Genomic DNA, 27,638 nt, shown 5'->3' with positions numbered 1-27,638 from the left:
TCCCTTAAAGCGCGGGCACCGTGTAAAGCGCGCTCTCGTTTGGGAGTGACTACGTAAACCAGGCCCACAGATGGGGCGTTTGCTTCCGGGGCCAAGGGTTCTTCATTTCCGGGAGAAGTCCGTCTTGCCGATAGCGGGCTGTGTGGGGGCAGTTCGCTGCTGCTTTCTGGTCCGGTGGCTCGCTCCGGGAAAGCCAGGCATGAAGATCACGAGGCAGAAACACGCCAAGAAGCATCTTGGCTTCTTCCGCAACAATTTTGGGGTCCGCGAGCCGTACCAGATCCTGCTGGACGGCACCTTCTGTCAGGCGGCTTTGCGGGGCCGCATCCAGCTGCGGGAGCAGCTGCCCCGCTACCTCATGGGGGAGACTCAGCTGTGCACCACCAGGTGGGCCTGGCTGGTCCGGGTGGAGGCGCGGGGGTGCGGTAGAGGCGAGGCCGCTGCTCGCAGGCATCCATTGGGAGCCCTCGAGGGGCAAAACGCGCCGCCCACGAGTAGACAGTTCAGCGGGACCGCTAAAGAGGGTGGGCGAGTATCTACCAAGTAGATAGACAGTATAAGGTCCGGCGAGTATTCATCTTAGCCTGGAGGATAAGAACACGTGCTTTGCCATTCGACCTGGTTTCCAGTATTGGGCCCAGTTCTACCAGCTTTGTGATTTCGGGCAAGTTACTTAACCTCTCTGGGCCTTGGATTACTCATTTGTAGAAAAAAGCTCGTAACTACTTACAAACTTGCTATAAGTCGGACGAGGTATAGTATAGGTAGAGCGTTTATTGGTATCTCAGACCTATATCCTTTGATTGCTTGTTGTTTGCATACCTTTTCCCAGTTTAAGAATTTTTCAAGCTTCACAACTGCCCCATGATGTAATATCTTCGATTCCCAGAAAGATAAGTCAGGACTCGATGTTTCCTAACTTTGTGCAAGGTCATTTGTTTATTGAACTGTGTTTATTGAGCACCAGCCATACGCCAAGCACTGCTCTAGCCAGAGGATGACTTGATGAACAGGATGATCTCCCAGCCCGTATGGCCAGCAAAGTGCATAAATCAACCTCTAATTGGTGTGTTTTGACCCCTAGTTTCCTCACTTTTTCAAAGTGTGGGAACACCTAAGATGGAATCTTGGGGCGTTGATTGCAGGAAGGATGGAATCAGGGAAGGTTCCACAGAGGAGATATCTTTTGAGGCCAGTCACGGTTCAGTTCTGAGGGGAAGGACATTTTTTGAGTGAAAGAAAAGAGAAGTGACTTGTAGGGACCTCTTGAACAAAGGAGTGGAGTGGAGTTGTGAAATGCCAGGAAAAGAGATTAGAGCACAGTGTATATTTGGGAAAGAAGCTGGGAAGAAGATAAGTTGAGGCTGCATAATGAAGAACTACTATTCATAAACTTAGTTTTGTTTTTTTTTTTCCTTTGTAGAATATTTCCTTTAAAAAGTGAACAGAGAAAATTTAAATGACCTATAGTACCACACCAGTGACTTACCACTGTTAGCATGTGGTGTATCATCCAGTTCTTTACACACACACACACACACGAATGGGCTCTTACTCTGCATGTGATATTAATGGCCTGCTTTTCTCACATAACACTACTCCATGAACAGCTTTCTATATTCAGAACTTCATGTGGGTTTCATTCAAGCAGAGCCTCAAATGAGTCATAGATACCCCCTAAGTTTTGATCCCCATCTCCTTCAGAGCTCCCAGACAAGTTCTCAGATGGTCTGTGCCCCAGAGTTGATTGCTTCTGGCTACAAGCCTTGTCCACTTACCCCTGTCTGCCATAGAAATATTAACATTTTTAATACAGGGCTGTAATATAAAAAAGGTTGAGAAGTACTGCATGAAATTATATTCTGCAGCATTTTTCCCCCTAAAGAATTTATTTTAACTTCTGGGATATTTCATACATACACAAAAATAGTATAACGAAAATGTCTGTCACCCAGTTATTGCAATTATTGACATGGCCATTCTTTTTTTTTTTTGGCTACCTTGGGTGGGTCTTAGTTGGGGCATGTGGGATCTTTCGTTGAGGTGTGCAGGCTTCTCTCTAGTTGTGGCTCGTGGGCTGCGGGATCTTAGTTCCCTGACCAGGGATCAAACCTGCGTCCCCTGCATTGGAAGGCAGATTCTTAACCATTGGACCGCCAGGGAAGTCCCAACATGGCCATTCTTGTTCATTTCAGAATAAGTTACTGCTAGTTTATTTTAAAGCATATTATTGTCAATTCTTGGTGTGTATCAAGAGATAAATGCTATCAGACCTGATAAGTATCTTCTAGAAAAGATGACTGCAGCTATGTGAGAGGTAAGTTGGAGAAGCAAGAGAATGAAGACAGGCAAACCCGTTTTGTGGTTGTCTAGGCAAGAAATAATGGGAGCCTGAACCTGAGAGAGGAGAGGTGAGAACTTCACAAGGAGACGTTACAGAGGTAGATACCAACAGCTGAGATAGGACTACCACCGATGGGGTAGGGGTAGGGGTAGGAGTGAGGAAGCAAAGGTTAAATAGGATTTCTGATTTCGAAACAGTATCTGAGAAGATAATAAGTTCGAAGAGATAGCAAGCCCTGGAGAAGTCTGGAGGCAGGAAAGTAGTTTGATTTTAGACATCGTGAATTTGACGAAGAGCTGATGGCGGGCCATCCACAGGAAATATTCAATAAGTATTTGGCAATTTAGGCCTGAAACTCAAAATGGAGTTCAAAATGGATGACTTTAGAAGCAAAATCTCTTAAAAAAAGCAAAAACTAATGGTGTGATAAAGCGGGTGAGGCAAGGTAGAGTCAGGCAAGGGCTGGCTAAGGTTGAGAAATCTTTGACTCAGTAGTTTTCGTAATTTTTAAGAGGAAGTACCTGGGGAGCTTATTAAGATGCTAATGTTTGACTCCACAAGGAGTTAAGATTTGGGGATGAGAAAGGAGCTAGAAATTAATATCACCGCGTCATTCCGATAGGGGTAAGTTTATAGATGACACTTTGAAAAACATTGCCTGATATTAATATGAAAATGCAAAGTGAAAGAAAGTTGTGATTGTTTTTAAACACGCTGGTGACTTGAGAATGTTTACTTTTCTAAGCTGAAAATATTCTGAAAGTGCACCGATTTGCACTTGAAGGAGAAGCCTGTAGCACTGTGGTTGGTGCAAAGCATCTATCGTCAAACTACTTAGATTCACATTTCGACTCTACCTCTTATTGTTTGAATTTGGGCATGTTACTTGAAATCTCTCAGAATGAGGTGTTCTAAAATAAGGATAATTTTACAGTAAGCTGCCCTCATACTGTGTAGCACAGGGAACTCTACCTTATGCACTGTGCTAATCAGAATGGGAGGGAAGTCCAGAAGGGAGGGGCTATCTGTATGTGTGTGGCTGATTCATTTTGTTTTGCAGTGGGAGCTAACACAACATTGTAAAGCAACCATACTCCAAGAAAAATTAATAAAAATAAATAAATAGAATAAAAGTAGAAAAAAAATAAAGTAAGCTGCCCAACTTTGTAGGGCTGTTTTGAGATAAGTGAGAATTTATTTAAAGGCAGTTAGCATGCTGCCTGCACATCATAAATGCTTAGTACATGTTAACTGTTTATTATGTTCCTTCTACTTGGTGTATGCATTTTTCGGGTCTTTTAAGAGTGAAATGCTTAATGTATGGTTTGTAGTTTAAAAAGAAGAATTGAGTATTTTTTTTTATAATATATGTGAACAACAGATGTGCATCTGTTATAATTGTGAGCTGCTAATAACTTTTTTTTTCAGGTGTGTGTTAAAAGAGTTGGAAACATTGGGAAAGGACTTATGTGGGGCAAAGCTGATTGCACAAAAATGCCAGGTTCGAAACTGTCCCCATTTCAAGAATTCAGTGAGTGGATCAGAATGTCTGCTTTCCATGGTGGAAGACGGGAATCCTCACCACTATTTTGTGGCAACACAGGTGATACCACTTTTAAAACCAGAGTCAATCTTAATCATTTCTATTTATACTCCATATGGAGCTATTTATCATTAGAAAAAATTAGGTGGAAGTGGTTTAAGTGTTTCAACTTTTTAAAATGCACGCTTTCAAGTTAATTTGTAGTCAACAAAAGCAATTGTCATTTGAGAATTTGAGGAGAGAACCTTAAGCATAATGATTTTCTTCTAAATTACTGAAGTTTCCTTTTGTAAAATAAAAATTATTGACAGATGTGATGATATGTTTTAGGGCTCTTGAAGGGAAGTAGAGCAAAGATTTTATGTTTATGCATGTTTTTTCATGTTCCCGTGTTTCATATTATTTCTTCAAAAGTTGTGTTTCATATTGTTTGAGACCATACCACCAGTATGGAACTGTTTCAGGCTTTTAAAGACTGGGAAGCAGGGGAGGAGAGACTCTCAGGGTCGATATTAATGAATAAGCTCACATACATACAGATTTCCTTAAATTTGCTTGTAGGATTATAAAATTACACAATTAGAAGCAGAGCTGAGTCTAGAATCTGAATCAGCTAATTCCAACTTTATTTCTATTCTTTCAATCTCTGTGAGCATTCTTTTTTTTTTTTTTTTTTTTTTTTTTTTTTACTACCTCTTACCAACACTATGTACCATCAGTTTAAAACAAAATCTGCCAAAAATTTCCACACAAGGAGATTTTACCTATCTCCTTCCATCTTTTCACTACATTTTGCTGTTTTGTTTTCTCTGCATGACTTATCCCATTTTCCAACCCCCTTCATTTGGAGGCCTTGCATTCTGTTGAGTACTTCGAATAATCTAAGAATTATTTTTTTTCCTGGAACTTGAAGTACATCATTTTCAAAGTTGTGCTTTTTCTCTGAGTCTTTGGGTAATATTTTTTTTCCCTTGAACTACAGTATTTTAAAAATAGACTCTGTATTGATTCCTTCTCCTTTACTGATCCTTAAATAGGGCAAGAGCTGTCAAGACTCAATCACGCCCCCTTTGAGACCTACTGTTGCAGTGGTCCTCAACTGGGGGCAATTTTGCTCCCAAGGGACATTGGGCAATGTCTGAAACACTTTTTTTTGATTGTTGAGACTGGGGAGAGTGGGTGTGCTACTGGCAGCTAGAGTAAAGGTCAGGAATGTGGTTAAGCAGCCTGTAACGCATAGCACAGGCTCCCCAAACAAAGAATTATACAGTCCAAAATATCTATGGTGCTGAGGTTGAGCACCTTTCTGCTAAAAAAAACAGTTTATATTCACTACTTTGGATCTAATTCACAATATTTTGCAGGCACTCATTAACATCATGTAGTTTTGCCAAGGTGGATATTGCTCTTAATCTCACTGCTTGGTTCTCAGACCCTCTAAACTAGCAGGGTATGTGGAAAATTATATTTCCCTATTTGCCAAATTTAATTAGCTCCAGTATGTTTCTAGGCTTTACTATAGAGAATATAGGTCAAAATATGCATGTACCCGTCCACCCCATATGTCCTGATGAATTTCTCGAAGTTATTGCTTCTCAATGGACACACAAATACGGCTACCTAAAAAATCAGTGAGAGTGAGAATTAGCTGGTTAATGGTTACTGCAGAATCTGGGTCTCTGAGTCATGAGAAAAGGTGGCAGTTAAGCAAAAGTGTCTCCCCACCTTTTTTCAGAGGGTCTTTAATTAAGGAAGTAAAGCCTGATTCAATTTTCCTCAATTCAGTTTTACCTGCCATGTGTCTATGGAGTTTAATTCTAGATTTCAGTGTTAGGTTATCTGTTAGTCTTGGTTTTTAGTATTACTGATAGTTTTTGTCTTGGTAAATAGCTTGACAGATGTTTTGGTGGGGTGTTGGAATAGTCTTCATTAGAGGCGGCAGCTAATACGCAATTATGAATTAAAGCCTGAACTATGAATTTCAGTTATCAACAACAATATATGCACCAAACTAAACTAATATTACTAATCTTTCCTTGCTATTCTTTACTTACATTATTAAACTAACATCTATTTCAAACTTTTCCTAAAAGAGATAAGATGGGTACATAAGAATAAAAGTATGCTAAGGAAAATACCAATTAATAAAGGACGTCTGTAAAAGAGTATCTACGTATCTGTAATTTTAAAAAAAAAAAAAAAAAAAACCAGAGTGGATGGATTTAGGTGTGATCATGTTCACTTTTCTTAGAGAATTTGGAGGTTGTTTTTTAATGTAAAACTGTTGTCTCTTTCTGTCTTACTGCTCCCCCCCACCCTCGAACATTATATGCAGATAGTTTTAAAAAATCATATAGTACCAAAACACTTGTGACAAGAAAGAGGTAATCCCTTTTTCACATTCACAGAGGAAACTTTCTCTTTCAACTCATGTAGTGGTTGTAGAATTTACCTGTACATTTCCAAATAATATGAATCTGCTGCTACCTTTGGATCTGCCCATTATTTATTGACTTCTTACTAGAAGGAGTGGAAATTTTGCTTACTTATTTTACTCCACCATTTTTCTAATATATTAATATTTCAATCTTTATACATCCCAAATTTCAGTATTTTCATTTTGATGACTATAAACTCTGTTTACTGCTAAACCAAGTAGCCTGCTATGGTTGAATTTATTTTTTATGTTACTTTTTTATTATTCCAGAAGTTAATAATGGTCTCATTTTCTTCTAGCCTCTGACTTGATCTTACCATATTCTCCAGTAACTCTGGAAAGGATCTCATAATTTTCAATATAATATCAGGTCATTTCTTACCCCTGGAATACTTCTGGAGCCAGCCCTCTGTCCTCCAATGTGGAAAGGTTTTCTGCCAAGCATGTTGCTCAGCTATCATACAGGCATTTCCTGTCCTTATCCAGAGAATCTACTTTGTCACTTCTGTAGCCTAGATTCTTCATTCTTCTCATTCTTGATTTCCTCTTCTGCTGTGGTGGAAAATAGAGTGTGTAGGAGGTACATTTTTTGAGCCTCAACCAGTGTGTCTAAACCTATATTTGTTGCACTGATAATCTAGCAAGATAAAGAATTCTTTGTTGAAAAATCATTTCTCTCAGTTTTTATTGAGAACTTCTTGTTTATAAGGTCCTAGGGGGGAAAAATCCCTTTACTTTTTTTGAGTTCTGGAGGATGATTTTCTTTTAGATTTAAATGTTATCTTAAATGGCAAAAATTCCAAAATAATACTCTTTCAGGTTGGCTTTAAATGTTACTTTAAAAATGTCTAAAGGGGGGGCTTCCTTGGTGGCACAGTGGTTAAGAATCCGCCTGCCAATGTAGGGGACATGGGTTCGATCCCTGGTGAGGGAAGATCCCACATGCTGCGGAGCAACTAAGCCCATGCACAACAACTACTGAGCCTGCACTCTAGTGCTCACAAGCAACACCTTCTGAGCCCATGTGCCACAACTACTGAAGCCTGTGCGCCTAGAGCCCATGCTCCACAATGAGAGAAGCCCGCACACTGCAATGAAGAGTAGCCCCCCCTTGCCGCAACTAGAGAAAGCCTGCACGCAGCAATGAAGACCCAACGCAGCCCAAAATAAATTTTTTTAAAAATGTCTAAAGGGTTAATTCAATTAGTTGAATAATCAAGCTTTTCTTTTTCGGCCCCCTCCCCAATTGTTTTAATCATCCTTCAGGCCAAAATTAAAGTAGCACTGTAAGTTTGAAGTATAAAGTTGTCAGATCAGTAGCTCCTGACTTTCAGCTGCCTGTGATACCTTCAAATAGTGGTTCTAATCTGTATCCTTAGAATATCATGATCATGTATGAAGCACTTCATGAACAAGTTCTTATTTATGGCTAAAATAAATAACTTCTTAAATATGAGAAAATTCACATTTATTCCTGTAGAAATGTCATTCTCTGTTGAATTCAAGAGGTGCTTTTTTGGTGGAAGGTGGAATTTTATCTTTACACCAGGAGGACCACACAGGCTATATTACCTGTCAAGCCAGATGAGTGTTTTCTATTGTCATTTCATGATTCTGGTTTAAATTCTTAATGGTAGAAACATTTTTTTCAAAGAATAGCAAAGGTACTGGAAAAAAGTGAATATAGTTCTGTAGTTCTTGTGAGGAGAAATAACATTTGTCAATAATGACAAGAGTTAAGATTAGCAAATCAAATGTAGATGAAGTGATAAAGCAAGTGAAATGTACACTGATGATACTTGTTTCAATATCCTCAAATGCGCAATTTTTAGGTACTTTTAACAAGGTTTATATTTATTCAGTGCTATTTGATTGCCTATTATTAGAGTCCAAACTGGAGAGCTGGAAAAGTCAACTCACTTTTATAAAATAGTAATTTTTAAGTTAAAATATAAAAAGTAAAATGCAGGGACTTCCCTGGTGGCACAGTGGTTAAGAATGCAGGGGACATGGGTTTGAGCCCTAGTCCAGGAAGATCCCACATGCCGCGGAGCAACTAGGCCTGTGCGCCACAACTACTAAGCATGCGCTCTAGAGCCTGTGAGCCACAACTGAGGTCCGCGTGAAGCCTTCCCCAAAGGGACCTGTGGCCATTTTCTAGAGTGAATGTGCTTTGGGGAATAGAAATATCTAGAACTTTTGGAGATTACTACACCCTGACTCTGAATTGATGCTGATTGCTAGGGTTTCAAAATGCAACTGGTCCAACATTCAAAATGGAGGTTTATGGTGGTCAGGTGATAAATTGAGTTACATGCCAAGTTTGAATCCCAGTAGGTCCATGAGCCCACCCTGTGTTTTTTCTCCAGTTCCAGAATGTGCAACTTAAAGACATACTAGGCAACTGATTGTGTCCCCGTGTTAGCTCTCTCATTTATGAAGGGTCATTAGGATATGAAGGGTCAAAGGGAAGCTATTGGAATTTCTCTTCCCTACCAGGATAGTAAACCAAAAGAATAAGACATCTTTGGAGGAATTGCAGGGATTACTATCATCACCAAATACTTGAATGATGCAGAAATGTTGATTCTTTTTTTTTTTTTTTTTTTTTTTTGTGGTACGCGGGCCTCACACTGTTGTGGCCTCTCCCGTTTCTGAGCAACAGGCTCCGGACGCGCAGGCTCAGCGGCCATGGCTCACGGGCCCAGCCGCTCCACGGCATGTGGGATCTTCTCGGACCGGGGCACGAACCCGTGTCCCCTGCATCGGCAGGCGGACTCTCAACCACTGTGCCACCAGGGAAGCCCCCATGATTCTTATTTCATCTCCATTTAACACATCTATTTGGTCTGTGCAGAAGACAGATGGATCTTGAAGCATGACTAGATTATTTTAATGTTAATCAGAGGGTAACTCATTTGCAGGACCTCTTCCAGATGTAATATCTTTGCTGGAACAAATCAACACAGCTCCTGGCACCTCATGTGGAAAATCCTTTTTTTTTTCTCTCTCCTTCAATTTTTTAAAATTTGCTAGGACCACCACCAAAAATCAGTCTGTTTTTCCTTGACAGGGTCAATAGTATACCTTTACAGTCTTGTTTCATGCTAAGTCAGCTCATTTGCCTTCAGCCATAGTATAGTCTGTGGAGATCATGAGCATCTTGATATTCCACACAATGTCACAGTGACCCAATACATTGATGGGATTACGCAGGTTGAATCTGATGAGCAGGAAGGTGCAAGTACTACAAACATGTTAGTCAAGTTAGGGACTTGGAAAGAATAGGATTGGAAGATTTGTGAGAAAGATGTCTGGTGAAAAAGTATATAGATGGATCTTTTAGAATGGGCACAAAGTATGAAGATAATTGTGTCCCATGTGAAAATCCATCAATAGGCATTCACTGCAGAGGAGGCTCTCAAAAATCAGGTAGACAGAATGGCACTTTCTATAGATGTCAGATGTCTTTTCCCATTGCTGAGTGCTTGTTCACTGGGCCCGTGAAAAAAGTGGCTATGGTGACAAAACGGAGACTATGCATGGGCTTCAACAACATACCTGACCTAGTTATCACTAACTGCTGAGAACAACACTGAGCCCACAGTATGGCACCATTCTGGTGGGGAGGGGAAAGGAACCTGTCAGCCACCTGCTGGCAGGTTGATAACACTGAATCCTTTCCATCATGGAGGGAATAGAAATTTATCCTTAATGGAACAGAGCCTATTCTGTATATGAGTTTTCTTTTCTTTTCCATAATGCTTCTGTCAGTATCACTTAACAAAATGCCTGTTTGCCATCATGGTATTCTGCCAACACGGCTTCTAATCAAGGAATTTGTGGTATTAAATGGTCTTGCTATAATACATCATTATGTAAGTAATGCCAGTTTGGAGACAACACCTTGAAAGGATGGATATTCTCTTACAAGATGCAGTATAAACTTTGAACCAGAGGTCAATATATGGTGTGTCTCTTCCATACCTAGAATACATGGGTCCAGGAATTAAAGGATAGAAATGGGAGGAACTCCTTTCACTATTACATTTTATAACCCACTCAGAGAATTTTTGCTTCCTCCCCTCACAACTTTGAGCTCTGTTGGCTTGGAGGTCTTGTTTCTAAGGGTGAAATGCTCCTCCCAAGGGTGCAACAATAATTCCATTCATTTGGAAGATGAGACTGCTACCAAGTCATTTGGGGGTTTCTTTCTTATGCCTCTGAACCAACAGGCAAAGAAGAGTTACGCTACTGGCTGGGATAATTGATCCCAATTTCAAAGAGCAAATTGGATTCCTGCTACAGGCTGAAAGTAGAGAGGACTATTTCTGGAACTGAGGAGAGTCTCTAAGATGCCTCTTATTACTTCTACTTTGGTGCCCCAAATTCTCACCTCCTGGTATTCATAAGCTTGTGTGTCCTCTTCCACACTGGATAGAGCTGACCCATATAACAAATAGAATACTAATACTATGGAAATGATGGCATGTACCTTCTGAATCTAGGTCCTAAAAAAAGTAGCTTCCATTTTGCTCTCTGCGGTACGCGGGCCTTTACTGCTGTGGGCCTCTCCCGTTGCGGAGCACAGGCTCCGGACGCGCAGGCTCAGCGGCCATGGCTCCCAGGCCCAGCCGCTCCGCGGTATGTGGGATCTTCCCGGACCGGGGAACAAACCTGCGTCCCCTGCATCGGCAGGCCGACTCTCAACCACTGCGCCACTAGGGAAGCTCCATCTTGCTCTTTTGGATCACTTGTTCTTGGGGGAAGCCAGCTCCCATGTCATGAGGCTATTTAAGTAGCTCTATGAGGAATTCCACGTGGAGAGGAAAGGAAGCCTACTGCCAACAGCCCACATCATCTTACTTGTTATGTGAGTGAGCCATCTTGGAAGTGGATCCTCTAACCTTGCTCAAGGCTTCTGATGACTGCAACCCAGCCAACATCTTGACTGTGATTTCATGGGAGGCAGAACCACTCATTTAAGTCACTCCTGAATTCCTGACCCATAGAAACCATGTGAGATAAAGGTTTGTTGTTGTAAGCAACTAAGTTTTGCAGTAATTTGTTATGCAGCAATACCACTAATACAAAAATGGAAAAGTTTAAAATATCAAATATGACCGGTGACCAATTACATAAATTATGTCTCTAGCAGCTTATGAGTATATGTATCTAGCTATATGCATATATGTATATATAATATACATATGCACACATATATTATGTAAATGTTATACATATATAAATATATGTGCATATACATGATATGTACAGTATATATTATGTATAAAAGAATCATACACTCACACATATATACTATTTTCTTTTTTTCTCCTCCTTTCCCTAATCATTTTATACAAGTGTTTTTTTTTGTTTTTTGTTTTTTTGGCTGCATTGGGTCTTCGTTTCTGCATGCGGGCTTTCTCTAGTTGCAGCGAGCAGGGGCTACTCTTCCTTGCAGTGCACGGGCTTCTCATTGCGGTGGCTTCTCTTGTTGAGTGCAGGCTCTAGGTGCGCGGGCTTCAGTAGTTGTAGCACATGGGCTCAGTAGTTGTGGCTCACGGGCTTAGCTGCTCCGCGGCATGTGGGATCTTCCCGGACCAGGGCTCGAACCCGTGTCCCCTGCATGGGCAGGCGGATTCTCAACCCCTGTGCCACCAGGGAAGCCCCCTCGATTGCCTCATCTTTAAAATAAGGAAGATAATCGTACTTCCTAGGTTGACTTGGGGAATCAAATGAGATTAAAATATACATATCAATCCTACATATGCAGGCAATGTAGGATATGTAGAGTAATAGTTATTGCCTAATTATCTGAAGTGCCTTGCCAGTTCTCAGGTGTGACAATGACCTGTGGTTTACAGTATAGCTCAAGGTCTGCCCCAGTACAAGGGCCCTTCCAGAGAGACCGTAACCTGGCCTGAGTGGATCGTGTGGTAAAGAGATTACCTTCAGTGTCCTTCCCCTTTCACATAAGTAGAGCTGCCCTGCTGTGGGCAGGATGGATACTCTTAAATCTAGGTGTTTAGGTTTAAGATAAAGAAATAAATAAAAAGACTCTCTCTGCCTATACTGCACACTTCCTTTTGGCTACCACTTTCTGTTGTTTTTTTTCTTTTATTTTTTATTGAAGTATAAAAACATTGAATTACAGTGTTGTGTTCATTCCTGCTGTATAGCAAAGTGACTCTGTTATACACACATATACATTCTTTTTTATATTCTTTTCCATTATGGTTTATCCCAGTATATTGAATATAGTTCCCTGTGCTATGCAGTAGGACCTTGTTTATCCATTCTATACATAATAGTTTGCATCTACTAATCCCAAACGCCCAGTCCATCCCTCCCCCACCCGCTACAAGTGTTTTTTATTTGCCTTTAACTTTATCATTTGGTCTTCAGAAACAGAATTTCATCTGGGACTGAGGTTGAAATTGAGGGGTAATTAACATAACCTAAAGACAGCTACAATGACCTTTAGGATTTTGCATCTTCTCATTTTGTGAAGAGTGTGAGAATACATTCATTTGTATGAAGGACAGTTGCATCATGTTAGGTGAAACAGGGAGTTAATTGTTTGAAAGTTTAAATGTGTAAAGAAGGGTGCATACGGATGCTGAGCAAAGGGGTGGCCTGTGCCAGCTCCAAGCCCACCTTTCTATGCTCTACATTGTGGCACTGGAGCTGGAACTCTGCAAACCACAATTCTCTGGTGGCAGCTTTTTTGTAGCTTCTGCCACTGAGGGGCACTGAGGCAGGACCTGGAAGGAGGATGGAAGAAGAAAGGACATGCTTCTTCATGTGAGCTTACTGCAGACTCCCTGACTGCTTGGGGTTCTCGCGAGTATCACCCCTTCACTCTAGCAGCTGCCGTTTCTTACTAACACGGTCCCTGAATCCAGTTTGCAACAGTTGCAGAAACAGCTTTATTGCATCCACCCATCTCCCCCAACCAGAGAGCCAGACACCAGCACTAAGGGGCTGGAGCCCATTCTGCTGAGATGTGTGTGGGTACCAGACCCATGGGGCCCCTCCTCTGAGCTGAGAGACGGCTGCACCATTTCACTGGAGTTTGCCTTCTCCGAGGTTTCAACTCCAAGGGCTGCTTCTCCCACACTTCTGTTTTAGTAATTCTCAGCTCTTCCGTTTTATCCCCTTGCTTTAAGGGCAGAAGTTGCTTCCTGCAGTTGCTATACCTCCAGGAGCTTTAGGGTTCTCTTTCTACCTATTTAGGGTCCTGGTTAACAACTTGATACTTAATTAATACATGCTTATAGTACATTATCTCTTTCCCATGACTGGTGTGGTTTTCTGCTCCAGACTAGGCCCTGTTCTAATACAACGTTTCCAGTTAGCCAGGCCTGATTCAGGTGTTCATTCTGACGCTAGGGGGGAGGAGGTCAACTCTACTCAAACTATATAGACTGAGAGTGGATAAGGGATAGTCCTCATGAAAGAAAAAAATGGGGTACTATTATAAAGAGAGGTGAGAAGGGATCAGGCAAAAAAAATCACATCTAAGCATTAACATAATCTTTAAAGATTATAAAAGAAGTTTTCACAACCTTTTTCTCCCCTACAAAAACTGACCAAATAAAATTATTGTGAAGGTGAAAAGACAAATGGAAATTACATGCCATTTCATACCCACTAGGATGGGTTATAATTAAATAGACAAGAAATAACAAGTGTTGTCAAGGATGCAGAGAAATTGGAACCCACATACATTGCTGGTGGGAGTATAAAATGGTGCAGCTGCTTTGGTAAACAGTCTGGCAGTTCCTCAAATGCTTAAACATAAAATTACTGTATTATCTAACAATTCCTTTCCTAGGTATATACCCAAGAGAAATGAAAGTATATGTCCACACAAAATCTGAACACAAAATTCATAGCAGCATTATTTATAATACCAAAACGTGGAGACAATACAAATATCCATTAACTGACAAATGGATAAATAAAATGTGGTATATCCATATAATTTACTTGTCAATAAAAAGAAATGAAATACCAATACATACTACAGCATGAATAAATCTTGGAAATATGCTAAGTGAAAGAAACCAGTCACAAAATATCATATATTGTGTGATTCCATTTATATGAAATGTTTAAAATGGGCAAATCTATAGAGACAGAAAGTGGATACCTAGGGGCTAGAAGAGATGACAGGCGGATAGGGGATAAGGGGTGCAAGGTTTCTTTTCAGAGTAATGAAATATTCTACAGTTGACTGTGGTGATTAGGTGTACAATAATGAGAATATATTAAACGATTGAATCTGTACACTTTAAATGGGTGAATTGTGTTATGTAAATTATATCTCAATAAAGCTGTTAAAAAAGTATATATACACAGTAGGTATACAATACATACTTATTCATGAATTAGTCATACAGCCAAGTGGATGGAACAAAATATACTTCTGCACTCTAGATGTTTTTAAGGGGCAGCTAAAGAGAAAAAGAAAATGTATGAATTGTTTCCAATTTCTTTAAAGGAAAAGAAAATTACTGACCAGCTCTCTGGGTGCTAATATCTCATTTCTTTTTCTCCAGTGAATTAATCCCTAGTGGCTCTCTGCCAGCTTGCTGATGTTTCCTGTCCACTCCCTGATGTTTTCAGAAAGATGCCATCGTTCCCTTTAGTTGCCAAGATGTTACAAATTATCTAAACCTTTCCACAGGTAGTAAATGCTGAAAAAGGACATCTTCCAAATGCTCATCACTTTGCACACTACTGTACAAAGATATATAGTTCAACTTGATGTGAAAATGCCAATCCCCATGTAATGAAATATTTGTAATCTCCAAAACTGAATTAGCAAATGTCAGTATTTTTTACATGGTGAGCAACCCGAGCATGGTGCTGTTTAGCTGTATGATGTAATAATGTTCATACTGGCACTTAGAGAGTTTTCTACATTCAGAAAGAGTAGGGCATGAGAGGAAACTGTCCAGGAATGGCATGGACTTTTAGAAGAGCCATGTTTGTTGTTAGCATGTACTATCCACATTGGTGTCTCTTAAAATGGTGGTGATCCCAAGCAGCTGGGCAGGTAGGTAGCATCCCTGATCCTGAAGAATTCCAGGGTTTTATGTCTCAGCATCATTCCCTCAAACAATACATTTAGACATGTAGAGCTATCACTAGGCTTTTCTTTGGTTGAAGTTCAAAGAAAATGATCTTATTTTACCCTTGTTTTCTAGTAGTGCTTGATGTCATTTCTGGCACCTAGGTGCTTACTAAATGTTGAATGAATGAGTGAGTGAATGAATGAATGAATCAAATTGGATGAAATGAATTCTATTATTATCACCTGTATTCCAGAGTCTCTAGCCTTCCTGACTCATGACTGTCAGTATCATGCTATTTCTTTTACACGTGACAAAATAGGGGCCATCTACCTTTACTTGCCAATATAGCACATACAATGCTCCATTGAGCACTTCGGCATTTGGAAATAACCAGTAGTTAGAATAAAGAATCTAACATTTTGGTGAAAAAGAAGAAATATTTAGAAATATGTTTGGCAAAATATCGTGTATCCTAACTGAAATATTGTTAATTTCATATACCTCTAAAAGTTATTGACTACTTTCCCCATCACTCTGTTATGAATTATTCTAAAGTGACAATGTATGTGTATGGGGGGCATTGAGTGTGTGCACTTTGATTCAGTGTCCTTCCTACTCTGTCATTATCCTTTGCACTGAAACACACTCTGCTCTGACATCCTGAAAAGACAATTTTGTACCATCCCTCATTATTTCTCACTGCAGTGAGAAAGTACTTTAGTCTCTTTGGATGTAAGGTCCTTTCATCATGTATTGTTACATGGTCCCTACCATGTTCTGGCTAAACACACTCTGGACCATCTGAGATTTTGGGGGTGACTTTGGAGAAGTAACGAAAGGAGCAGAAGAAAGTGACTTCACTAAAACTGGAAAAGGAAAAGGGAATTCAGAAATATGTATATACACAATCAGTACGAGAAGCAGAATGCTGTGGGACAGTGGTTCTTAGCTCTGACTGTGCATCAGAATCATGGGGAGTAGTAAAAACAATGAAAGATGTCCAAATCCCACCCGAGAGAATTAGATTCCTTTAGTCTGGTGAGAGATCCAAGCATTTGTGTAAATTAAATGTTCCTCACGTGTTTCTAATGTGCAGCCAGATTGAGAACCTCTGGCGTAAAAAAGAACTTGGGTTTGGGAGTCAGGCAGTTCTAGGTCCAATCAAATGGGGCTTCTGTTGGCCTGTTGTTTTAATGGGTAAAATAGGGTAAATATGGATTATAAATAAGATAGTGTCTGGCCTTTAGTATATGTTCGATAAATAGTGCACAGCTTATAATGGAATACCATGCAGCCAATAAAACTCGTATTTTCGAAGGCTACTTAATGATCCAAGAAAACAAATGTTTGTTCCCTTGGCCCCATTCTCTCTTTTTCCCTGCACTGCTAACTTCTGCAGGTACGTGCCTGGGTCCTACCTTCCTTCCTAAGGACAACACAATTCAGAGCAGTCTTTCTCATCTCTTGATTGCAAATTTTTTTCTCATGAGACTTTTCAGAAAATCAAATGAGAATCTCTAAGGGAGGTTCCTGGGCTTCTGAATGTTTTAAAAGCTCCCCAAGTGATTCTAATATGAAATCAGCATTCAAAAGCACTTAATGGAACAGTGGATCTCAAACTCTGGCGTGCATAAGACTCATTTGGAGATTTTACTAGAACTCAGATTTCTGGGTCTTAATCTCAGAGAGTCTGATTCAGTAGGTCTGGGGTAGGGCTCAGAATCTGCATTTTTAACAAACTCTCAGCTCCTAAGACCAGGAGCATCAGCTGGGAGCTTGTTGGAAATGAAAATTGAAGAGCCCTACCCCAGAACTACCAATCAGAATCTCTGGGGGTGGGGTCTAAGAATCTCTATAACAAGCTCTCCAGGTGATCCTAACCCATGGTAAACTTTAGGAACCACGCATTAGATGAGAAGAGAACGCCAAAGCAAGATGAAGGGCACCACTAGGAATCTGGGAAGGTCACCAAGACTTCAAATGTCCAACCTGGGACCCGGAGTCTGAGGCTAGAGCCAGAGAAAACACAAGGAGTAAGTATGAGGGAGAAGTGGGTCTTCTAAGGAAACTCTGGTGACATTGCCAAACCAAGGGGAACAAATGTTAGATAAAAACATAGCTATCCCCTACGAATATGGAGGGGAATACGGAATTATGGCATTTGTTTTTGAGGATGAAACAAAATGATGCAGGCAAAAGTGTTCTTCAGTGAGTGTCTGGCACATAAGTACTTAGTGAGTTATAGGAATTATTTTTTATTACAGTAGCATTGGGGGCAATCAGTTTAATTAGGAAATATAGCCTTTGTGCTTTATGTTTCTGGTGTTAAAAGTTTAAAGAAAATAATTTAGGTAATACAAACTGTAACATCTCGTGAAGAGGACAGTCCCCTTTTGGAGAACTGCAAAATGGGGTGAAAGGCAGAAAACGTTTATAGAATAAAGAATAAGGAACAAGGAAGAGAAAAATAGAAAACATCTGATTGGCTGGGACCACTTAGTCGACCTTGTTGGGGGTGAGAAGGAACAAGGAAATACGGATAGAGCCCAGAGGTGGCATGGAGTTGGGGGTTGGCTGACTTGATATACTGCGTTTCTGCTCAAGCAGAGCATTTACAGGGACACAAAAATTATCTCAGCTTTGGTTTGCTGACTTGGCACTCTGGGGAGGAGCCACTCCATCTTGGGCCTAGAAATTTATTTCAACACTGGGTTTTACGGTTAGGTATGTTACTGACCAGGGTTCTTTGCCTCCTTAGTCAATAGAAATTGATCAGAGGCCACACAGGAAATTCAGACAAGGCTTTATTGGGACCCCTGCTGCAGCAGCGGGGAGGGAGATCAAACAATAGGTTCCCTTGCTTGCTCCCTGAGGGCGGGGGCAAGCTTGTTCCTTATATGCGGTGAGGGTAGGGGTGTGTCCAGGGGGGTTGCCCACCCCTTAGGTGGTGGTGTGTGCAGGGGGCATGTGCAGTAAGTACCGTGCTTTTGCTGCTGACCCCGTGTTTTGCTCCAAGCTCTTGAAAAGTAGCAGTTGGGTTTTTGGGTCTCTTTCAATCTTTTGTCCAGAATTTGCCCTAACTGCACAGGCATGCAGTTATTTTTATTCCCACATAATTACCTTGTATTTTGTTGCTCCACGTGTACCCAGGTGCAAGCACTGCAGCAAAGGCGCCCAGGTCCTAGCCTGTCTCAGGTATACTGGCCATCTCGTTAATTTTTGTGTATGGAATGACTTATGGATCAAATTTTTTTTTTATATAGGTATATGTAGTTGTTAAAGCAGCCTTTTAAAAAAAGACTTTCCTCATTAAATTAACTTGACTGCTATTTTCCCTTTTTTTTTCAGTTAGCAGTTTTTATTGAGGTATAGTTGATTTACCATATTAGTTTCAGGTATATAACATAGTGATTCAAAGCTTTTATAGATTATACTCCATTTAAAATTATTGTAAAATGTTTGCTATATTCCCTGTGCTGTACAATATTTCCTTGTATCTTATTTATTTTATACCTAGTAGTTTGTACCTCTTAATCTCCTACCCCTATTGTACCCCTCCTCCCTTCCCTCTCCCCACCAGTAATCACTAGTTCTCTGTATCTGTGAATCTGTATGTTTTATTAAATTCACTAGTTTGTACTTTTCAGATTCCACATATAAATGATAATATACAGTATTTGTCTTTCTCTGTCTGACTTATTTCACTAAGCATAATACCCATCCATGTTGCTGCAAATGGCAAAATTTCATCCTTTTTTATGGCTGAGTGCTGTATATATATGCACCACATCTTCTTTATCCATTCATCTGTTGATGGACACTTAGGTTTCTTCCATGTCTTAGCTGTTGTAAATAATGCTGTATGTATCTTTTTGGGGTGCATGTATCTTTTTGAATTAGTATATTCATTTTCTTTGGATATACATACCCAGGACTGGAATTGATGGATCATATGGTAGTTCTATTTTTAATTTTTTGAGCATATCCATACTGTTTTCCATAATGGCTGCACCAGTTTACATTCCCGCCAACAGTGTACAAAGGTTCCCTTTTCTTCATATCCTCACCAAGGTTTGTTATTTGTGGTCTTTTTGATGATAGGCATTCTGACAGGCGTGAGGTGATAGCTCATTGTGGTTTCAATTTGCATTACCCTGATGGTTAGCAATGTTGAGTATCTTTTCATGTGTCGGCCATCTGTATGTCTTCTTTGGAAAAAATGTCTATTTGGGTCTTCTGCCCATTTTAAAGTCAGGTTGTTTAGGTTTTTTTTTTTTTTGTATGCAAATGTTCATAGCAACTTTATTCAAAATAGCCCCAAACTGGAAAAAACCCAAATGTCCATCAACTGGTGAATAGATAAATAAATCGACGGGATACCCATACCATGGAATGCTACTCAGCAGTAAAAAGGAATAACTAATGATACAAGCAGCAACATGGACTCATCTCAAAAGCATATGCTAAGTGGAATAAGCCAGACACTAAAGGCTATATACTGCATGATTCTGTTGGTGTGACAGTCTGGAAAAGGCAAAGGGGACAGAAATCGGATCAATGGTTACCAGGGGCTGAGGATAGGGAAAGGGAACTGATTCCAAAGAGGAGGAAAAATTGGGGGGTTATGGCACTCTTCTATATCTTAATTGCAGTTGTAATAGCACAACTATATACATCTGTCAAAATACATTAATCTGTATATTTTAAAGGAATGAATTTTTTTTTTTTGCGGTACGCGGGCCTCTCACTGTTGTGGCCTCTCACGTTGCGGAGCACAGGCTCTGGACGCGCAGGCTCCGGACGCGCAGGCTCAGTGGACATGGCTCACAGGCCCAGCTGCTCCGCAGCATGTGGGATCTTCCTGGACTGGGGCACGAACCCGTGTCCCCTAGAATCGGCAGGCGGACTCTCAACCACTGTGCCACCAGGGAAGCCCCTAAAGGAATGAATTTTACTTTATCTTAACTATACCTCAGTATGAAATCTTATTTTCCTCTCATGGTTTTTCCTTTTTAACTCTGTCGTCTTCTTCACTTTGAATCTCTAAAGGGCCAAAGCTTCTAATTCCAGGCCCACCCCTCCCTGGAATGAGATTACAAGGATTCATAAGTGCTGAAGAGAACTTGTTGACAAGAACAAGAAAGAGATGGACTGCTATGGTCTGAATGTTTGTGTTCCCCCAAAACTCATATGTTGAAATCCTGAGCCCTAAAAGTGATGGTATTAGGAGGTGGGGCCTTTGGCAGGTAATTAAGTTGTGAGGGTGGAGCTATCAAGATGATAATTAGTGTTCATAGAAGAGATTCCCGGAGAGCTCCCAGCCCCTCCTACCACGTGAGATACAGTGAGAATTCTGCGACCTGACCCATTACAGGGCCCTCCCACACCATGCTGGCACCCTGATCTCACACTTCCAGCCTCCAGAACTGTGAGAAATAAATGTCAGTTGTTTATAAGGTACCCAGTCTGTGTTATTTTGTTATAGCACCCAGAATGGACTGAGACAGGGTCCCCCAATTGTTTCCAAGAAATCATTGGTAAAATTTGTCCTGCACAAAGAAATGCTGCTGGCCGATCATAGAATATACAGAGGAACAGAGGACAGGATCAAAGACAAGGATGCTTTCTCTCCACGTCTAAATGGAACCAAGGGAAGGCTGTCAGCGTGGTTTAGACGGAGGTTTCACAGAGTAGGCTGTGGCCAGCAAGTGTAGCCGAGGCGCCTTCCTAGCTGTCCCAGCTGGGAGTGTTCCAGCCACTCTGGGATGCCCCAAAGTGTAGGCACAGGGATGGCTTCCCCTACTCCACCAAGGTTCGCAAAAACCAAATGGTGACCTCACAGGGCACCTGTGAGGCACGGGCAGTTGTCATTTCTGCTCATGGTGCCTGGACAGTTGGCTCCAGAGCTCCTGCTGCAGATGATGCCAGGTTCCTAGCCAAGGATGGGCCGATGAGGTCTCTGGTGCAGTCTAGCCATAGGGTCCTGAATCATGGAACTCACCAAGTACTGTCTTCGATGGGCTTGTCTGAGGATGTCCAGGATAGGAAAATTACTATCAAACACCAGGATCAGGCCCCAAGTATCTGGGCCTGACTCATGCCAATCCTGGGAGCAAGGTAGTGATGGGAAATGGAGTTCTACCCTGTTCTATCCTGCCAGGATAGAACAAACATTTCAGGTGTTTGTTGAGGGGACTTCTTTTAGTTTAACAAGTCTCAGGAGAATCACGGATTTTAAAGACAAAACTTCCCAGGTTTATGCAGCCACTAACGAACGCCGGTAGTGATATGGCTCTCTGGGTTTTTTTGATACAGTTGTATGAGCTGTTTATATATTTTGGATATTAACCCCTTATCAGTCACATCATTTACAAATATTTTCTCCCATTCAGTAGGTTGTCTTTTTGTTGATGGATTCCTTTGCTGTGCAAAAGCTTTTAAGTATAACTAGGTCTCATTTGTTTATTTTTGCTCTTGTTTCCTTTGCCTTAGGAGATAGATCAAAAAAAATTGCTACAATTTATTTCAAAAAGTGTTCTGTCTCTGTTTTCTTTATGGTTTTAGGTCTTACACTTAGGTCTTTACTCCATTTTGAATTTATTTCTGTATAAGGTATTAGAGAATGTTCTAATTTCATTCTTTTACAGGTAGCTGTCCAGTTTTCCCAGCACCACTGATTGAATAGACTGTCTTTTCCCCACTGTATATTCTTACCTCCTGTGTTGTAGATTAACTGACTGTAAGTGTGTGTGTTTATTTCTGGATTCTCTATTCTGTTCCATTGATCTATGTGTCTGTTTTTGTGCCAGTACCATACTGTTTTGATTACTGTAGCTTTGGTATAGTCTGAAGTCAGGAAGTGTGGTACATCCAGCTCTGTTCTTTCTCAAGATTGCTTTGGCAATTTGGAGTCTCTTGTGTTTCCATACAAATTTTACAAATTGTTCTAGTTCTGTGAAAACTGCCACTGGTATTTTGTTAGGGATTGCCTATTTTCCTTTTTGATTGCACACTCCTGGAAGACCTTGACTTTATCTTATACTCCTTTGTATCTGAATTAATTAGGATTTGGCTTGGCTCTGAATCATAGGGAGGCAAAAATGACAGTAGCTTGAATAAGTGTATCAATTAGGTATTCCTAAATAACACGCCATGCCAAACTCACTGGCTTCAATCAGTAACCCTCTACAGTTGTTGCCTGTGGTTTGGCTGATCTAGGCTGAACTTGACTGGATAGTTCTCAGGTTGTGGCAGCTGAGGCAACTCTGCCCCTCACTGAGGTCTGTGGTTTCACTGGGATGGCCTCCTTCATCCTTGGATTGGGGTGGGGGCCAGGCTAACCAGGACTATTCTTCTGGTAAAAGAAGAGGCACAAAGTAGCAAGCAGGCCCCATAAGGCCCAGTCTCAGAACCAGCACACTGTTGTTTCTACCTACGAGGAAATCACATGCTGAGCCCACAGTCAGAGGGTGGAGAATACCCTCTGCCCATGATGAGGCCATGGAAAGGATGTGGGTATAAGGAGTGAAGAATTAGGGGTAATTGTTTAATCTACCACAATAAGACAGAAATTTATTTCTTTCATCTAAAAATCCAAAGGTTGGCAAAATTCTCAGGAACTCAGGCTGCTTCTGTCTTTTTTTTTTTGGCCACGGGGCTTGCAGGATCCTAGTTCCCCGACCAGGGATCAAACCCAGGCTCCCGACAGTGGAAGCGTGGAGTCCCAACCACTGAACCACCAGGGAAGTTCCTGCTTCTGTCTTATTGCTCCTCTGAGCATGGCTTCGTTGTCAAGGTTAACTCATGGATTAAGGTGGCTTCTTTAGCTGTGTATCAGGTAGGAGGAAGGGACAAAGAAGAAAGGGAACAAAGGGCACAGGCAAACCATCTTTTAAGGGAGGTTCCTGGAAGTTGTCACATGACACTTCTACCACTATGCGCCTATTAAAATGATCAGATTGAAAAAACAGACAAATGTAGCAAGGATATAGCACAATTGGAACTCTTGTAGATTGCTGGTGGAAATGCAAAATGGTAGAGCAACTGTGGAAAACAGTTTGGCAGTTGCTTGTAAACATTCACTTACCATAAAACTCAGTAATCCCACTCTTAAGTATTTACCAAGGAGAAATACAGGCATATGTCCACACGAAAACCTGTGTGCAAATATCATCTTTATTCATAGTCACTAAAAACTGAAAACAGTCAAAGTGTCCATCTATAGGAGAATGGATGAAGAAATTCTGTTACAGCCATACAATGGAATACTACTCAACAAAAAGAAAGGAATTACTGAAGAACATGCAGCAAGATGAATAAATCTCAGAATAATTATGCTGAGTGATAAAAGAATCAAAACGCTACAAGCTATGTGATTTCATTTATATGACCTTTTGGAAAAAGCAAAATTATAGGGACAGAAACCAATTAGTGGTTGATAGGGGGCTTGGAGGGAGAGAAGATCAATGGTAAAAGAGCATAAGGGAACATTTTGAAATAAGGGAAATATTCTTTATCTTGATTGTGGTAGTAGTTACAGAATTGTATTCATTGTCATCTTTCACAGAACTGTACACCTAAATGTGAATTTTGCAGTATATAAATTACATCTCAACGAACCTGACCCCCCAAACTTCCTTTTTTTAATCATTTTTTTAAATGATAGTTAATTTACAATATTGTGTTAGTTTCAGGTGTACAGCACAGTGATTCAGTTATATATGTATTCTTTTTCACATTTCTTTTCCTTTATAGAGTATTACAAAATATTGGGTATAGTTCCCTGTGCTATACAGTAGGTCATTGTTGTTTATCTATTTTATATATAGTAGTGTGTATCAGTTAATCCCAAATTCCCAATTTATCCCTCCCCCCCCCCCTGCTTTCCCCCTTGGTAACCGTAAGTTTTGTTTTGTTTTTTTTTCACCCCCCCCCCCCCGCCCCTACTTTCCCCTTTGGTAACCATAAGTTTGTTTTCTATGTTTGTGAAAAATACTGTTTCTTTTATCAAAAAATAAGCAATACAAATTTGATAAAACTCAGGAGGAAGAAGTAATTGATTTAAATTGGTGTTTGAAACTCTATTATTAAGAAAATAACAAAGTCAGTTATTTCTATAGTCAAAAATTCATATATAGCCTAGAATTAAATGTAGCTTCAAATAATTAATTACTTTTACATTTTTAATTTTAGTCCCATATCTGCAGTTGCTCAGTGTGAAACAGATAAACCCATTTAGGAAAATGCTTCTCTCTCAGCCTTGTTTAGTAGTGACTCAGGTTACAGTACACTGGGTATTGAAGGGTTAAAAGGAATTGTTTTTATAATGTAAAATGGCATATCCTGGGGCCATGGAAATGATATGAGAAAATTCTACAAGAGTAATTGTTCTGTTCTGGTAAAAGAAAAGATTAATAATAGCTCTCTCACAGATTGAAGGTGCTATGCTTTACTTTCATTACCACCTAGGCTTACTAAATATGAGAACCAAAGATTTTCCTGAGGGAGGGCTGAGGACACCTGGGTGTGAAGAATAGATCCACCTGAGTGGAGTTAAGAGGTGTTAAGGATGGGCTGAGGGGATGAAGGAGGTAAAGGAAGAAAGTTCATCTCAGGGAGGGGCATATCCTCAAAAGGCTGAAGTCTAACTCTAGAGAAAGACACACAGACAAATAAGGCAATAAAGTATAACAAGTGAACAGACATCTTTTTAAAATTATTATTTATTTTTGGCTGCGTTGGGTCTTTGTTGCTGTCTGTGGGCTTTTTCTAGTTGTGGCGAGCAGGGGCTACTCTTTGTTGTGGTGAGTGGGCTTCTTGTGGTGGCTTCTCTTGTGGAGCGTGGGCTCTAGGCACGTGGGCTTCAGTAGTTGCAGCATGCGGGCTCAGTAGTTGTGGCGCATGGGCTCAGTTGCTCCGCGGCATGTGGGATCTTCCTGGGCTAGGGTTTGAACCTGTGTCCCCTGCGTTGGCAGGTGGATTCTTAACCACTGTGCCCCCAGGGAAGTCCTTAAATCCATTTTTGACTTAATGATATTTTCAATTTATGATGCATTTATTGGAATGTAACTATCATAAGTCAAAGAAGATCTGTATCTGGATTTTGAGTAAATCACTTTGGTAACTCTGAGGGGGGTGGGGGCATGTAGGGTAAGAGGTAGTGGGTGGACAGTGGGGATGGGTAGACCATTTAGGAAACTGTTGCAAAAGTCTGGTTGAGATATGATGGTGGCCTGAAATGAGAGGCAGTAGCCATGGGGATGCGAGGGACAATTATAAGAGCTATGTAGTAATTTCCTCAGGATAAAATTCTGAGGAGGATGTAGAACCTTGGATAAGGTTCACTTTTTTTTTTTTTTTTTTTTTTGCGGTACGTGGGCCTCTCACCACCGTGGCCCCTCCCGCCACGGAGCACAGGCTCCGGACGCGCAGGCTCAGCGGCCATGGCTCACGGGCCCAGCCGCTCCGCGGCACGTGGGATCTTCCCAGACCAGGGCACGAACCCGCGTCCCCTGCATCGGCAGGTGGACTCTCAACCACTGCGCCACCAGGGAAGCCCCCAAGGTTCATTTTTTTAAAAAAACATGATTTAAAAGCTAAATTATCAGCTGCCTCCAGCTTACTTCTGTAGTTCATCCATCACCACTGTCTCTTTGTTTCATGCCCTTATATCCTGCCTCATAGCTTTTTATTGGCTTCATTCTCAGGCAGGGTCTCCGGATAAGGCCAGAGAAATGGTCCAACGTTTTCAGGCTTATGGAAAAAAGACCTAGAGTTGAGGATGCTGGCCAGTCCTCAGTCAGGTGCCATTTCCGGGGCCGGGTTCACAGTGGGTATGCATGAATGTATTTCTCACACAGAAGAGAGGTGTTATTATCAAGAGAAGAATGAAAGAGACTTGGCAAGAAAACACAGATTACCAAAAAAAGGACCTCTGTTATACGGCCCAAATTTCCACAATAGATGGGGGTTTGGATGGGCATAAAATGGTATAAAATATAGCATCATGTTGCTGCAGAGTTAAAGAAATGACTAGACTAGCTGGCTTGGCATCTCAGGGTGCTATTTCATCATGTGGTGCCACGTGATGGTTTATGTCTGCTCTGTCCTAATATCTCTCAGGACAATTGTCATCTAAATGGACTGACTTTTATTTGGGACAAATGCTAAACTACACTAGTACTAGGGTGACAGGGGTAAACTAGGATGGTCCCAAGCAAACTGGAGCATATGGTCACTCTCATTCTGTGTCCTGCATTTGGCTGAACTTCCAGGAATCTCCTGGTTAGTTGATGCCTGCTTCCTTTGGTCTAATTCTGAAACATGGAGCCAGAGTCATGAGAATCCATCTTCTGCCTCCTTGCCACCTGGGGTGGGATGGTTGTATTTCCTGGTCCTTCCCTACTTTTTCTTACCCTCCATTCCTCCATCACCACCAGAAGATATGAATATTAGCCTGACCCCTTTCAGGGGATGGGCAAAAGGCAGTATCCAATGACCATTTTGCATTATATCCAAATGGTCATAATCAGGCTTGTGTTTTACTATCTTATGTTGATTTTTTTTAAAAGCAAAAAATTTGCAGATGGTGGCAAGAATAAATCATTTTGATAATTTGTGTGTCTCTGTATCTTGAAGTATCCTAGCATTATCTGTGTCACTCTCTCCACTAGACTGTGGGCACCTTGAGGACAAAGGACAGGTATTACTAACCTTAGTAATCATCATTTCTTATCACAGTGCTTGAGCCTTGGCAAGCATTTCTTCAATCACCCTGAAGCCTAATACCAAGTTAATGATTATGCTACAAAATTCAGCAGTAGAGTTAAACTGAGGAATTATTTGAGTGGAGAACCTACCCATGTTTTTTTGTATCCTCAGTATAGATTCAGCAGTAGGCCACATGCATTGTTAGATTGTGACCATGTTTTATCCACTGCTCTTCTTGGTAGTGATCATAATGGATAAACACTGTCACATCAACCCTGACCGGAGCACAGCATTTATGTTCAGTGGTATTTAGTTTCTGAGGAGCAAATCAGGCCAGATGAGCTAGGTTCTGATTTATCAGTTGGTCTCACAGCTAAAACTTAGCTCTTCTTGTAATGTCTTTCATAATGTTAGGCAGAGGTGGCATGCTGGTAAATGTTTACCATCCAGCTCTCCTGGAAAAAAAAAAAAAAGCCCTGATTTGTAGACCTTGCCAATTTCTGTGGTGTAAATACTCCC

At 40.9% G+C, this 27,638-nt stretch overlaps 1 protein-coding gene across 1 annotated transcript; it reads left to right on the top strand.

Moving 5' to 3' along the window:
* The first annotated feature begins 162 nt into the window (after positions 1–162).
* On the top strand, positions 163–21,124 carry UTP23 (UTP23 small subunit processome component). Its single transcript, XM_007451690.1, has 3 exons — positions 163–387; positions 3,773–3,970; positions 20,896–21,124. Exons 1-3 carry the CDS (start codon positions 200–202, stop codon positions 21,122–21,124), a joined length of 615 nt encoding a protein of 204 aa, XP_007451752.1. The 5' UTR covers positions 163–199.
* The last annotated feature ends 6,514 nt before the right edge of the window (positions 21,125–27,638 follow it).

This window comes from Lipotes vexillifer, unplaced genomic scaffold, assembly GCF_000442215.2.
Source record: "Lipotes vexillifer unplaced genomic scaffold, Lipotes_vexillifer_v1.1 scaffold440, whole genome shotgun sequence".
Classification (NCBI taxonomy): domain Eukaryota; kingdom Metazoa; phylum Chordata; class Mammalia; order Artiodactyla; family Lipotidae; genus Lipotes; species Lipotes vexillifer.
The sequence above is the reverse complement of the archived record's forward strand: the minus strand, read 5'-3'. Positions and strand labels throughout refer to the sequence as shown.